Raw genomic sequence first — 13,227 nt, 5'->3', positions numbered from 1 at the left:
CAGTCTAGCTACGGAGCCTCCCTAAGAGAGAAGTGGTGCACTTCTGTGCGTGTATGTGGGAAGCTCCCTCAGTATTCTTTCTGTCCAGACATACCGTAGCTGGGGCCAGAGGAACAGAATGCCCAGGACCCTGGGGTCCTACGTAGAATTGGTGGTGGTACCACCACGTAAGACTTTCGAGTGTCCGTGGAATGTGGCTCGATCAGTATGGACGTGGGTGTAGAAGCATGCCGGCTGTAAGCGTATACCTCCCCTGCCCTAGACCCAAAGTGACTCCTGAGGCCAGAGGTACAGCAATAAGGAAAACCAGAGGAAGGAAGGAAGTCCCCCCTTGAGAGGTTTCTGGAATGCCTGCACATATCTGTCAGGGATGATGGACGCTGAACACGTCTGGCAGATGGCAGGGCTGCAGCCGGAGACCGGGGCACACCGCCCATCTCTGTTTCATTTCCCGTCTTGGTCACATGTGTATGTCTTGCACGTCTGTGTGTGTGGCCTCATTTCAGACACATCAACATAGGAAGCCGGTTTCAGGCTGAGATCCCAGAGCTCCAGGAGAGATCGCTGGCTGGAGTTGATGAGCACGTAGCTTCTCTGGTTTGGAAGCCATGGGGAGATGTGACGACCAACCCAGCAACGCAGGACAGAGGTGGCTGAGATTTTGGGCCCAAATTCCCGAGGGCCCTGCCGCCACCCCCGCCCCCCACCCCCCGCCATGTCTGAGGACTTCTGCCAGTTCTCCCCTCGGCTGAGAAGCAGTACCCCGGGGTGAGGGGGTGGGGAAGGCTCGCCCTTGGTGCTGTGTGGCTTTTCTTGAGCCGCACTCCCCTGCCCCCAGCTGCCTTCTCATGCAAGCGCAGCCAGGCTGTTCAGAGCAAGTGCCAGGAGCGGGGTTTGTGCCCTTCCTCCTTGTCTCTCCCTTCCTTCCCTCATCCCGCTTTCAGCTGAGACGTGAGGAGGCCGGTGACAAGGAGCCCCCTCTCTGTGCTGTCGGGGAAGTCTCCTCCCTGGAGCTCGCTGACTCCTTGTGTCTCCTCTCACCCCCTGTGCTGGGACCGCTCGCCGGAAACAGTGACTGAGCTCTGCAACGTGGCCTGCTCCAGCGTGATGCCGGGAGGGGGCACCAACCTGGAGCTCGCTCTGCACTGCCTGCACGAAGCCCAGGGCAACGTTCAGGTGAAGTGGAGGCAGGGGTAGGGCAAGGGGGAGTCTGGAGAAGCCCCCTTCTCTCCTGGGGCCGGGACCAGCAGGTGCATGCCGTGTGCGGTCTGCTTGGGGGTTTGCGGCTCACGAAAAGTGAAGGCAGGCCACTCTCCTTCGTCCCGGTGACTTTGGGATTGGTGTGGTCCTTGTGAGCTGCAGCTGTGGGCTCAGTGAGTCAGCTGTCTGTGTGGTGCAACAACAACGCCCGGGGTCCTCGGAGACATCTCCGGGGCACTGGGCAGCTGGTGCCCAGGAGACCCATCATTTCGGGTCCTGTGCTAATCGGGTTTACTTATTGAGCTTTCTCTCTTCAATTAAAAACCCGTGTATGGGGTGCCTGGGTGGCTCAGTTGGTTAAGCGACTGCCTTCGGCTCAGGTCATGATCCTGGAGTCCCAGGATCGAGTCCCGCATCGGGCTCCCTGCTCAGCAGGGAGTTTGCTTCTCCCTCTGACCCTCCCCCTTCTCGTGTGCTCTCTCTCTCTCATTGTCTCTCTCAAATAAATAAATAAAAATCTTTTAAAATAAAAAATAAATTAAAACCCGTGTATGAAAACCTCTGATGCAGTAGAACGGCCTCTGCCTCCTCCAAGGACCCTCTTCACAGTCTTGAGTAGTGAGAGAGGAAAAGTCCCATCACCTGAGGTCGGTCCCCAAGAATCAGTGCCACGGTCATGCTTTTTCTTGAGCCGAGAGGCAGCGGCCAGCACGTAGTAGGTGCTCAGCAGAGTGATCAACACATCTTTATGGGGTTCGACTGAATGCTTGGTAATGTGGTGGCACTGGGGCCAGGGCCGGCTTGGGGGCCCCAGTCTTGGTTTCATGCTCTGCTGCTGCCATCTTGAAATTCTTAATAAGTTTTGAACAAGGGCCGTTTTCATTTTGTGCTGGGTCCCACAGATCCCCTGGCAGGACCTGACTGTGGTTCCTCAGGGGAGCAGGACAAAATCCCTCTCTTTGTGGCTTACATTTTAGAAGAGTCAAAACAGGAAGTACATTTTAGAAGATGGCTGGATAATCGTTAGTGCTATGAAGGAAATAAAGGAGGGCAGTGGGCAAGGGCAGTGCTATTCCAGATGTTGGTCCTTGATGGTAAGGAGCGCGCACCAGAGTAAATCCACACACTGTCTCCTGCATCAGGAGCACCTTGCCGTGAGAAGTCTGCGTCAGCTGCACTCAGCAGTCTGCTTAGTGGCGTAGTCTGCGGGGCCACAAGTGGTTTACAGGTGGTGGCTGGTCCGTGGACCAACCACACTCCGGGTAGTAGGGCTAGGGAAGGCCTTAGGGAGAGCTGGAAGTGTCTTTGGAAGGAAGGAAGGAATGGAGGGAGACTCTTCATTGTGTCCCTTTGTAAAGTAGCCTGCAACTCCTCTCGTTCCAGATTGCCCTGGAGACCCTCTTACTCCGAGGACCCCAGAAGCCGCAGACTCACCCACTGGCCGACTACCGCTACACAGGTGACTGGGCGAGGCTGTGGGTGTGGTTTTTGCCAGGCAAGACCTTGTGAACAGTCAGTCCCAACAGCAAGCTTTGCCTGTGCCTTTTGGGAGTTCTCTTGGGGTCTTCGCTTGTCTTTCCAGAAAGGCCTCTCCTCTTCCGGGCTGGGGTGGGGTGGGGGACTCTGTGGCATGTTTTCTTCTAGTTGCGTCCTACCATTCCCTTTCCAGTGGTTCCCTCGTGGGCTGTGCCCAACCTGGAAGGGGATGCCCCTGGCCAGGGGGAGGCGGAGGCAGGCTGAGCTTCAGCAGTGGGGCGCGCCAGCCCTGGAGTCAGGCAGTCTGGGGCCCTCCCCCAGCCTCAGCAAGTCCCTCAACTAGTGCCAGCCGTGGCTGCCTCCGTAAAGTGCAGATCCTAACGGGCCCTACCTGCTAAGGTTTTTGTCAGGATTGTGGGAGATAAAGGAAATAAGGGGCTTAGCAGAATGTTTGACACATAACTATGCTTAGTGATGGCAGCTTTAAAAAGGAGGGTGGTCTGCACATCAGCCCTGTCCTGCCCGCCCCAACCCCCCCCCCCCGTGCTTGGCTCTTTCTCTAATAGGTTCAGACATCTGGACCCCCATGGAGAAGAGGCTTTTTAAGAAGGCATTCTGTGCCCACAAGAAGGACTTCTACATGATACATAAGACGGTAAAGTGAATGTGGGTGCGCTGGTGTAGGCAGGGCCTCGCCTCACGCAGCTGAGCCGAACTAGAGCAGAAGGGCCTGTTGGGGGTGACGCTCTGCTAGTCTCAGAAACGGTTCATAATTTTAAAATGCCATTGTTGTGAACACTTCCAAACAGTCCAGAAATGCATCAATGCTCAGTGCTCAAATAAATGAACGCTCCCATTCTCAACTTGAGAAATGCTCCGGTAAAGGCCTCCATGCCCCTCCCCACAGCCCTCCTTCTGGTGGCTAACCTCGGCCTGTTAGCTTGTGTGCCTCAGCTTTGCGCTGCCCGTGCACATCTCACACGCGTACGTGCGCGTACTTATAAAAGGCTGAGATCCTACCTCACTGGATATCCTGCTGGGTTTTTTGTTCCTTTGTTAATCTGATGTACACAAAACTGCACATAATCAAAGTGTAACATTTGATGTTTTCGTGTATTTATACACCTACAAGACCATTCACGCGGTCAAGATCACAAACACATCAGTCACCCGCACACGTTTCCCCCTGCCCCTCGGTCCTCTTTCCTGCCACCGCTGTCCCTAGTCCACTCCTTGCCTCCTTTCTGTCACTGTAAATTAGTTTGCGTTTTCCAGAGTTTTCTGTGAATGGAATCGTCATATGACATGCGCTCTGCTTACACCTAGCATCAGTGAGATCATCCGTGTTGTTGAGTAGCAGTCCTTCACCCCTTTTCATTGCCGGGGAATGTTTTATTGTGTGGGTGTACCACCATCTATTTAATCTTTCACCTGTTGCCACCTGGGTGGTTTCCAGATATCAGCAATTATAGGTACAGCTGCCGTGAACACTCATTCACGTACAGGGCTCTCAAGGACCAGCACTGTTTTTCTGCGGGGTAAATACCTAGCCAGGGGAATGAGTACATCATATGGCGAGTGTCATGTTTCACTTTGAAGAAACCACCACATGTTTATCCAAAGCGGTCGTAGCATTTCACGTGCCCACGGGCAGCTCACAAGAGTTCCTGGTGCTGCACGCCCTCCCCAGCACACCCCACCGTCAGGCTTCTTTTTGCCGTTCTAATGAGCACAGAGCGTTCTCTCCCTGCGCTTCCTGGAAGACTAACGATGCTGAGCATCTTTTCACCTGCTTGTTTGCTTTCGCTGTGCCTCATGTGGTAAGGTGTCTGCTCCCAATCCTTTGCCTATGTTTTTTTTGGGGGGGGGTGTTTGTATTTTTATTAAACTGTGGGAGTTCTTTATTTGTTCCGAACACAAGCTCTTCATCCAGATACCTGCTTTGCAGATGTTTGTTCCCGGTCTCTGACTTCTCAGTTTTGGTTCAACAGTGTCTTTTGAGGAAAAATTTTAGACTTTGAGTAAGCTCAGTTTATTAATTTTTCTCTTATGGACCATGCTTCTGGTGGAGTCTCTAAGAAACCTTTGCCTACCCAAAGTCATCAAGACTTTCCCCTACGTTTTCTTCTAGAAGTTTTATGGTTTTCAGTTTTACGTTTAGATTTATGACCTGTTCTGGATTGATATGCAAGGTATGGTTGGAGTTCTTTTTTTGCATATGCATATTTAATCGTTCCAATACCTTTTGTTGAAGAAACTACGTTTTCTCCACTCAACGGTCTTTGTACCTCAGCCAAATATCAGTTGGCCATATATGTATGTGTTTATTTATGGGCTGTCCATTTTGTTCAGTTGATCTATTTGTCTACTTTTTTTTTAAGATTTTATTTATTTGTTTGACAGAGAGAGACACAGCGAGAGAGGGAACACAAGCAGGGGGAGTGGGAGAGGGAGAGGCAGGCTTCCCACCGAGCAGGGAACCCGATTTGGGGCTCGATCCCAGGACCCTGAGATCATGACCTGAGCCGAAGGCAGACGCTCAACGACTGAGCCACCCAGGCGCCCCCTATTTGTCTACTGTTAAGCTGTTAGCATGCTCATTATTACTGTTGATTTATATCATCTGCAAATAAAGACAGTTTCATTTCTTCCTTTCCAATCTGGATGCCTTTGATTTTTTCTTGCCTCACTGCACTGTAGAACCTCCAGTACCTTGTTCGTAGAAATGGTGAAAGTGGACCTTCTGGACTTGTTCATGATCTTAGAGGGAAACCAGCCCCTATTTTCCCTCTTAAGTATGACATTAGCTGTGGGGTCTTTGTAGATGTTGCTGATCAGGTTGAAGAAATTCCTTTTATTCCCAGTTTGCTGAGAGTTTGTATCAGTAAAGGATATGGGGTTGTATTGATAGTGCTTTTTCTGCATCTGTTGAGATGCTCATATGGTTATTCTTTTTTATTTTAGTATGGCCAATTATATTGATTTTTGATTGTTAAATCAACCTCACATTTCTGGGATGAGCTCCACTTGGTCCCGGAGTCTTGTCCTTTGTATATATATTGTTGGATTCTATTTGTTAACACTTGGTTTAGAAGTTTTCATCTGTGTTTGTGAGGGATATTAGTCTGTAGCTTTCTTTCCTTGTAATATCTTTGTCTGGCTTTCATATCAGGGTAATGCTGACCTTATTGAATGAGCTGGGAAGTATTCCCTCCTCTTCAATTTTTTTGGAAGAATTTGTTTAGAATTAGCTTTATTTATTCCTTAAATATTTGGTGGTGAAGCCACCTCGGCCTGGAGTTTTCTTTGTGGGAAGGTTTTGAAGTGCAGATTCAGGTTATTTCATAGATGTAGGGCGATTCACGTTACCATGTCTTCTTGGTAGTTTTTCTTTCGAGAAATTTGTTCATTTCTTCTAAGTTGTCTGATCTATTGGCTAAAATTGTTCATAATAGTCTCATATTGTGCTTTTTATATTCATTGACTATAGGGATGTCACCTCTCTCATTCCTGATATCAGTAATTGGTCTTTTTTTTCCTGACCAGTCTGGCTAGAGATTTACCAGTTTTACCGATTTTCTCAAGAACACCAGCTTTGGCTTGTTGATTTTTTTTCTATTTAATTGATTTCTGCTCTGCTGTTTATTATTTCTTTTTTTTAAGATTTTATTTTATTTATTTGACAGAGAGAGAGATGGAGAGCAGGAACATAAGCAGGGGGAGTGGGAGAGAGAGAAGCAGGCTTCCCACAGAGCAGGGAGCCTGATGCGGGGCTCGATCCCAGGACCTTGGGACCTCATGACCTGAGCCGAAGGCAGACACTTAACGACTGAGCCACCCAGGCGCCCCTGTTTATTATTTCATTTCTTCTGCTTGCTTTGAGTTTAATTTGTTATTCTTTTACTAGCTTCTGAAGGTAGAAACTGAGATCATTGATATGAAACCTTTCTTCCTCCCTAATATAGGTATTTAGTGCTACAAATTTTCCTCAAAGTACTGCTTTGATACATATGTTGGGTTTTCATTTTTATTCAGTTCAAAATACGTTTTCACTTCCCTTTTGATTTCTTTTTTGACCTATGAATTATTTAGAAGTGTGTTATTTAGTCTCCAGATATTTTAGGATTTTCCAGAGTTCTTCTGTTACTGACTTTTAATTTAATGTCTCTGTGGTCAGAGAAATACTTCATATGACTCAAATCCTTTTAAATTTTTTGATCCTTGATTATGGCCCAGAATACGGTCTACATTTTAGTAGATGTCCTGAATACACTTGAAGAAGGTGTATCCTGCCGCTGTTGGCTGGAGCTCTAGAAATATCAGTTCAAGGGCGCCTGGGTGGCTCAGTTGGTTAAGCAACTGCCTTCGGCTCAGGTCATGATCCTGGAGTCCCGGGATCGAGTCCCACATCGGGCTCCCTGCTCGGCGAGGGGCCTGCTTCTCCCTCTAACCCTCCCCGCTCTCATGCACTCTCTCTCTCTCTCTCTCTCATTCTCACTCTCTAAAAAATAAATAAATAAATCTTAAAAAAAAAAGAAATATCAGTTCAAGATGGTTGATAATGTGGTTTGGGTCTTCCATCCCTTTACCATTTCCTTGCCCTAGCAATTATTGGGAATGGGTTATTAAAATATTTGGCTGTGACTATGGATCTATTTTTCCCTGTAGTTCTTTTTTTTTTTAATATTTATTTATTCGAGAGAGAGAAAGAGAGAGAGAGAGAGAGAGCGCACATGAGAGGGGGGAGGGTCAGAGGGAGAAGCAGACTCCCTGCAGAGCAGGGAGCCCGATGCAGGACTTGATCCAGGGACGCCAGGATCGTGACCTGAGCCAAAGGCAGTCACTTAACCAACTGAGCCACCCAGGCGCCCCTTCCCTATAGTTCTATCAGGTTTTGCTTTGTGTATTTTGAAGCTTTGACTTAGATGCATGAATATGTAGGATTCTTATGTCCTCTTGATTAATTGACCTTTTTATCATGATGAAATGATTTCCTTTATGCCTGGTATTATTCTTTGCTCTGAAATCTATTTTTCTGCTATTATATAGCCAACTACTCCAACTTTCTTATAATGGATGTTTGCATGGTATAACCTCTTACTTTTAACCTATTTGTGTTTTTATATTTAAAGTGTGTTCTTCTAAGTAGCATGTATTAGATGGTGCTTTTTTATTTGTTGTAATCGAAGTATAATTAACATGGAGTGTTATATTAGTTTCAGGTGCACAATATAATAATTCAGCACTTCTGAGCTCATCAAAATAAGCATGCTCTTGATTCCCATCACCTATTTCCCCCTCCCCCCACCCACCTCCCATCTGAGAACCACCAGCTTGTTCTCTGTGTTTAAGAATCTGTCTTGGGGCGCCTGGGTGGCTCAGTTGGTTAAGCGACTGCCTTCGGCTCAGGTCATGATCCCGGAGTCCTGGGATCGAGCCCCGCATCAGGCTCCCAGCTCAGTGGGGAGCCTGCTTCTCCCTCTGACCCTCTCTCCTCTCATGCTGTTTCTCTCTCTCTCTCTCGCTCTCTAATAAATAAATAAAATCTTTAAAAAAAAAAGAATCTGTCTTAACTGTCTTTTTTCTTTTTTGATTTGTTTCTTAAATTCCACACATGAGTGAGATCATACGGTATTTGTCTTTCTCTGACTTATTTCTCTTGGCGTTATACTCTCCAGATCCATCCATGTTGTCACAAATGGCAAGATTTCATTCCTTTTTATAGTTGAGTAATATTCTGTTATATGCTTTTTAAAAAAATATCCAGCCTTTTTAAAATTTTTTTTTAGAATTTTTTTGAAAGATTTTATTTATTTATTTGAGAGAGAGAATGAGATAGAGAGAGCATGAGAGGGGGGAGGGTCAGAGAGAGAAGCAGACTCCCTGCTGAGCAGGGAGCCCGATGCGGGATTCAATCCTGGGACCCCAGGATCATGACCTGAGCCGAAGGCAGTCGCTTAACCAACTGAGCCACCCAGGTGCCCCTCCAGCCTTTTAATTAGGGTGTATTTAGACCATGCACATTTAACGTGATAATAGAGATGGTTAGGTTCAAGTCCATCACCTTGCTGTGTATATTCTGTTTGACTCATCTGTTCTTTGTTTCTCCTTTTTGCAATTTTTCTACCTTCTTTTGGATTAATGTAGTAAATTTTAGGATTCCATTTTATCTCCTTTGTTGGCTTATTGGCTATAACTCTTTATTATTTTGGTGGTTGCTTTAGGGTTTATACTATGCATCATTAACTTACCACTGTCGAACCTTCAAGTGATTTGATAGCGCTTCATGTACAGAATGAAAACCACAGAGTAGTGGGCTTCCATCTCTCCTCCTGGCCTTTATACTGTGATTGTCACGCCTTTTATATATGTTACGAATCCCTCAATACCTTGTTACTGTTTTTGTTTGAACAGCCAACTATGTTTAGAGAGATTTAAAATACAAAGTCATATTTTTACCCACATAGTTACCATTTTTACTGCGCTTGCATCCCTTTGTATGGATCCATGTTTTCATCTGGCATCATTTTCCAGAAAGAAATAGATGCGAATCCTTTACCACTTTTTGTGGTTCAGGTTTGCTGGTCATGGATTTTTCCAGCTTCTGTGTATTGAAAAAAGTCTTTATTTTGCCTCCATTTTTGAAAGCTGTCTTTGCTAGGTATGGAATTCTAGTTTGACAGGTTTTTGGTTTTTTTTTTTTAATTCTTGAAGTCATTTAAAGATGTTGCTCTATTTTCTTCTTGATTTTGTTGTTTCCACCAAGAAATCTACAGATTTTCTTGTCTCTGTTCCTCTGTATAAAACATGTAGTTTGTTTGTTTGTTTGTTTGGTGGCTGTTTATATGAATTTCTCTTCATCCCTGGTTTTGAGCAGTTTTATTATGATGTGCTTCAGTATGGTTTTCTTCATTTTTTTTCTTGTGGTTGGGGTTGGTTGAGCTTCTTAGATCTGTGGGTTTGTAGGTTTCATTAAATTTGGGGAAATTTGGCCTTCTTTCTTCAGATATTTGTGTCCCTCCCTTGTCCTTCGAGGACTCCATTGACTGTGTGTGTTTGTGTGTGTGTGGCTTTCTGCACTTGCCCCGTGGCTCACTCATGCTCTTTTTCATTTTTCCCATCTGTTTTTCCTCTGTGTGTTTCATTTTGGATGGTGTCTATTGCTGTATCTTCAAGTTCACTCATCTTTCCTCCTGCAGTGCCAAATCTACCATTAATCCCATGCCGTGCAGTTTTCCTCTCGGACATTATGGTTTTTATCCCTAAAAGTTTTCTTTGGGTCTCTTTCATATCTTCCATGTCGTTACTTAAATTTTTGATCAAATATTATGCAGACACAATAAATTTAATGTCCTTCCCTGCTAATTCTAACATCTGCAAGTATTCTGGCTTGATTTTGACAGATAGATTTTTCTCCTCATTATATGTCATATTTTCCTGCTTTTTCGCATGCCTGGTGATTTTTCACTGGATTCCAGGCATTGTGAATTTTAGCTTGTTGGGTGCTGGATATTTTTGCATCTTATAAATATTCTTGACCTTTGTTCTGGCACAGTTACTTGAAAACAACTTGTTCCTTTTGGGTATTGCTTTAGGTTTTTTAAGGCGGTACCGGAACAGCTTTTTGTTTACAGCTAATTATTTCTCATTTCTGAGGTGATAACCCTTCTCATTACTCTACCAGTGTCCCATGAATTAGGAGGTTTTCCACCCCCAGCTGGTGGAGACAGGCACCGTTCCTGGCCCCTGAGAGCCACAGGCACCTTTCCCTCTGATCCTTTCAGATGGATCTTTACTTAGCATTGGCTTGTCTCTTCACACCCACTTCACTGAATCCGTGAAGGGAACTCTGTCCAGATCTCTGGCGTTTTTCTCCGTGCTGCTGTCTGCTCTGCTGTCCTCTGTCCTGTGGACTCTTGCCACCTTGGTCTCCCCAGGCACTAGGCTCCTCTCAACTCAGGAGTCTGCTGGTCCCTCCCCCTGGGCCGTGGTCTGGAAACTCTCCCAAGGTGGTAGTGTATTTTCTACCTCTCAGAAAGATGTTTTTTGACTGATGCCTAGGGTTTTACCAACCACTGTTTCCTATATTTTGTCTATGTCTTTTCATTGTTTGGGATGGGAGGGAGATCTAGCTCCTCCTATTGCTCCATCTTGTTTGGAAGCAGAAGTTCAACTTCTTGGCTTTTTTTTTTTAAACTTAGTACTATTTCCTAGATGGGCAGGGGATGTACTGTTTTGACTCTTAGTTTGTGACGACACACAAAGCTGAAAAAATTCACACAGAGAAGGTATTTTCTGAAGTGAGCTCCAGATACTGGGATGCCTGGGTGGCTCAGTCGGTTAAGCGTCTGCCTTCGGCTCAAGTCATGATCCCAGGGTCCTGGGATGGAATCCTGCATCTGGCTCTTTGCTCAGTGGGGAGCCTGCTTCTCCCTCGGTTCCTCCTCCCACTTGTGCTCACTCTCTCACTGTATCTCTCTTTGTCAAATAAATAATCTTAAAAAAAAAAAAAGTGAGCTCCAGATACTAAATGACCCATTGAATTTACCTGAGAAATGTTCCTTCTGGAGCAATTAATAAACTTTTCCATCGTGTTTTGTTTTTACAGATTTTATTGTCACAGAATCACTTCTTAGTGGAGGGAGGAGCAAACGGTGGGGTCTAAATGGCCAGGATCGAATTGTGCCCTCAGAACCTCTTCCTTCTCTCATGGGCCCCTTCCCTCTGGACTTCAGGGCCCTGCCTCACTGTCGCAAAGGCTGTGTGGCCCCCACTGCCTCAGGGCATTCTGCTTTCGTGAGTCCCAGTTGGCAAACACGTGGCTCCTAGGCATGATGGCGCCACGAGCATCCTTGTAATCTGCCTTCCAGTGCGCCTTCCCATAGGGGAGGACCCTGGGACGGACCTGCCCCCTGGGGTGTGCGGGGCTTAGCCAGTGCTGGCTGTGGTGGCTTCACTCTGAACCCCTCGTCACCTGTGAGGACTTTGTGATTCTCTGCCCCTTGCAGTGAAGGGGCATGCCGGCTGATGCAGAGAGACATTGCAGGAAGGCTTTCAAAAAGTGACTGGCCCCATGGGGAGGGGACTTTAGGGCGTCATGGCGACACTTGAGGCTGCTCGTGAGGTGTTGCCCATAGCCGCCTTCTGTTTTCCTTCACTAGATTCAGACAAAGACTGTAGCCCAGTGTGTTGAGTATTATTACATCTGGAAAAAAATGATCAAGTTTGACTGTGGCCGAGCCCCAGGACTGGAAAAGAGGGTCAAGAGAGAACCAGATGAGGCAGACAGGACAGAAGCAAAGGTAGAAGGTCCAGGGGAAGGTGGGGCTGGAGTTCGGTGCAGATCGGGATGGCACTGCCCATCCAAGTCAGGGAAGGGGGAAGGGCGCCCACTGGGAAGGGCTTCCCTGCTCAGCCTAGAGGCTCCCTGAGAAGGGTGGAGGGTTGGCACCCTTCCATCGTCATTTCTGTTCCTCTGCAGGTCATTTGCAGCCCTCGGGAGAGGCCCAGCCACCGTCCCACTCCTGAGTTCAAGATAAAGACGAAGAGTTACAGGAGGGAGTCCATTCTCAACTCCAGCCCAAATGCCGGCCCCAAGCGGACCCCTGAGCCACCAGGGAGTGTGGAGGGCCAGGGTGTCTTTCCCTGCAGAGAGTGTGAGAGGTATCAGCCCTGTCCCTGGATGTGCCCACACCACCTCCTCTCAGCCCCCCTGGCGGCCCTTGGGCAACCCGCTTCCCCCTGCTCTGACTTGTGTCCTTTGGTGACTTCTCAGGGTGTTCGACAAAATCAAGAGTCGAAATGCCCACATGAAGCGCCACCGGCTTCAGGACCATGTGGAGCCCATCGTCAGGGTGAAGTGGCCTGTGAAGCCCTTCCAGCTGAAGGAGGAAGAAGAGGAGGAGGAAGAGATAGGGGCTGACATCGGCCCCCTGCAGTGGTGATTGGGGTGGGGTGGAGGGAACTGGGGCAAGGCAGCCAGTCTGGATGGGGGCCTCCAGCCTCGTCACCTTTCCCCTTGGCCTCTCCAGCGGGTTTGGGGTACCCCTCTGCCTCCTCCCCACCCTTACGGTCCCTCACTTGCCAGCCTGGCATGGAAACGTGGACGTTTGGCCATAAATAGGCAGGAGAAGCCCCCAGTCGTTAGACCGCTGTTGGCTGGTGCCAGAGTCTCCAATCTCCTTCGGTTTTAATTAGTCTCTTCCTTTCTTTCAGTTCCACTCCTTCTAGAGCAGGGAGGCTTGGGGGGGGGGGGCGGGGGGGGAACAAGGTAGATCTGGATAGCTCTTAAATCTTTGCCTCAGTTTTGGGGTTTGGTTACATTTGTTAGATAAGGCCAAGACGTAGAGAATCAGTGGGAAGATACTTTCAGATCTCCAACATGTTGGGGCCCCCTCACCAGGGGAGTCTCTCTGCATTCCAGATTCAGTCCCTAGTCTTGCAATGACTTGTACATTGTTAGGTTTTTTTTGTACGTGTCGACTTGTAAATCTTATTAAATTGGGTTCTTGAGCAGCTGTCTTCTGGCTTCCCCGGCCTGTTGATCCGACA

General features: G+C 47.4%; 1 protein-coding gene across 2 annotated transcripts in view; it reads left to right on the top strand.

Moving 5' to 3' along the window:
• Positions 1 to 12,931, top strand: part of ZNF541 (zinc finger protein 541) — a 31,611-nt gene extending 18,680 nt beyond the window's left edge. For both annotated transcript variants that reach the window (XM_088027687.1, XM_028088170.2), the window contains exons 9-15: positions 507 to 649; positions 1,073 to 1,176; positions 2,584 to 2,659; positions 3,243 to 3,331; positions 11,838 to 11,978; positions 12,158 to 12,339; positions 12,452 to 12,931. In XM_088027687.1, coding sequence (XP_087883813.1) covers positions 507 to 649; positions 1,073 to 1,176; positions 2,584 to 2,659; positions 3,243 to 3,331; positions 11,838 to 11,978; positions 12,158 to 12,339; positions 12,452 to 12,620 — 904 coding nt within the window. In that variant the 3' untranslated portion in view covers positions 12,621 to 12,931. The remainder of the gene's footprint in view (positions 1 to 506; positions 650 to 1,072; positions 1,177 to 2,583; positions 2,660 to 3,242; positions 3,332 to 11,837; positions 11,979 to 12,157; positions 12,340 to 12,451) is intronic.
• Positions 12,932 to 13,227: the final 296 nt, after the last annotated feature.

Source organism: Eumetopias jubatus, unplaced genomic scaffold, assembly GCF_037043125.1.
Source record: "Eumetopias jubatus isolate StellerSeaLion01/CBP00866 unplaced genomic scaffold, mEumJub1_p1.0 scaffold_10, whole genome shotgun sequence".
NCBI lineage: Eukaryota > Metazoa > Chordata > Mammalia > Carnivora > Otariidae > Eumetopias > Eumetopias jubatus.
This window is presented reverse-complemented; position numbering and strand designations above follow the sequence as displayed.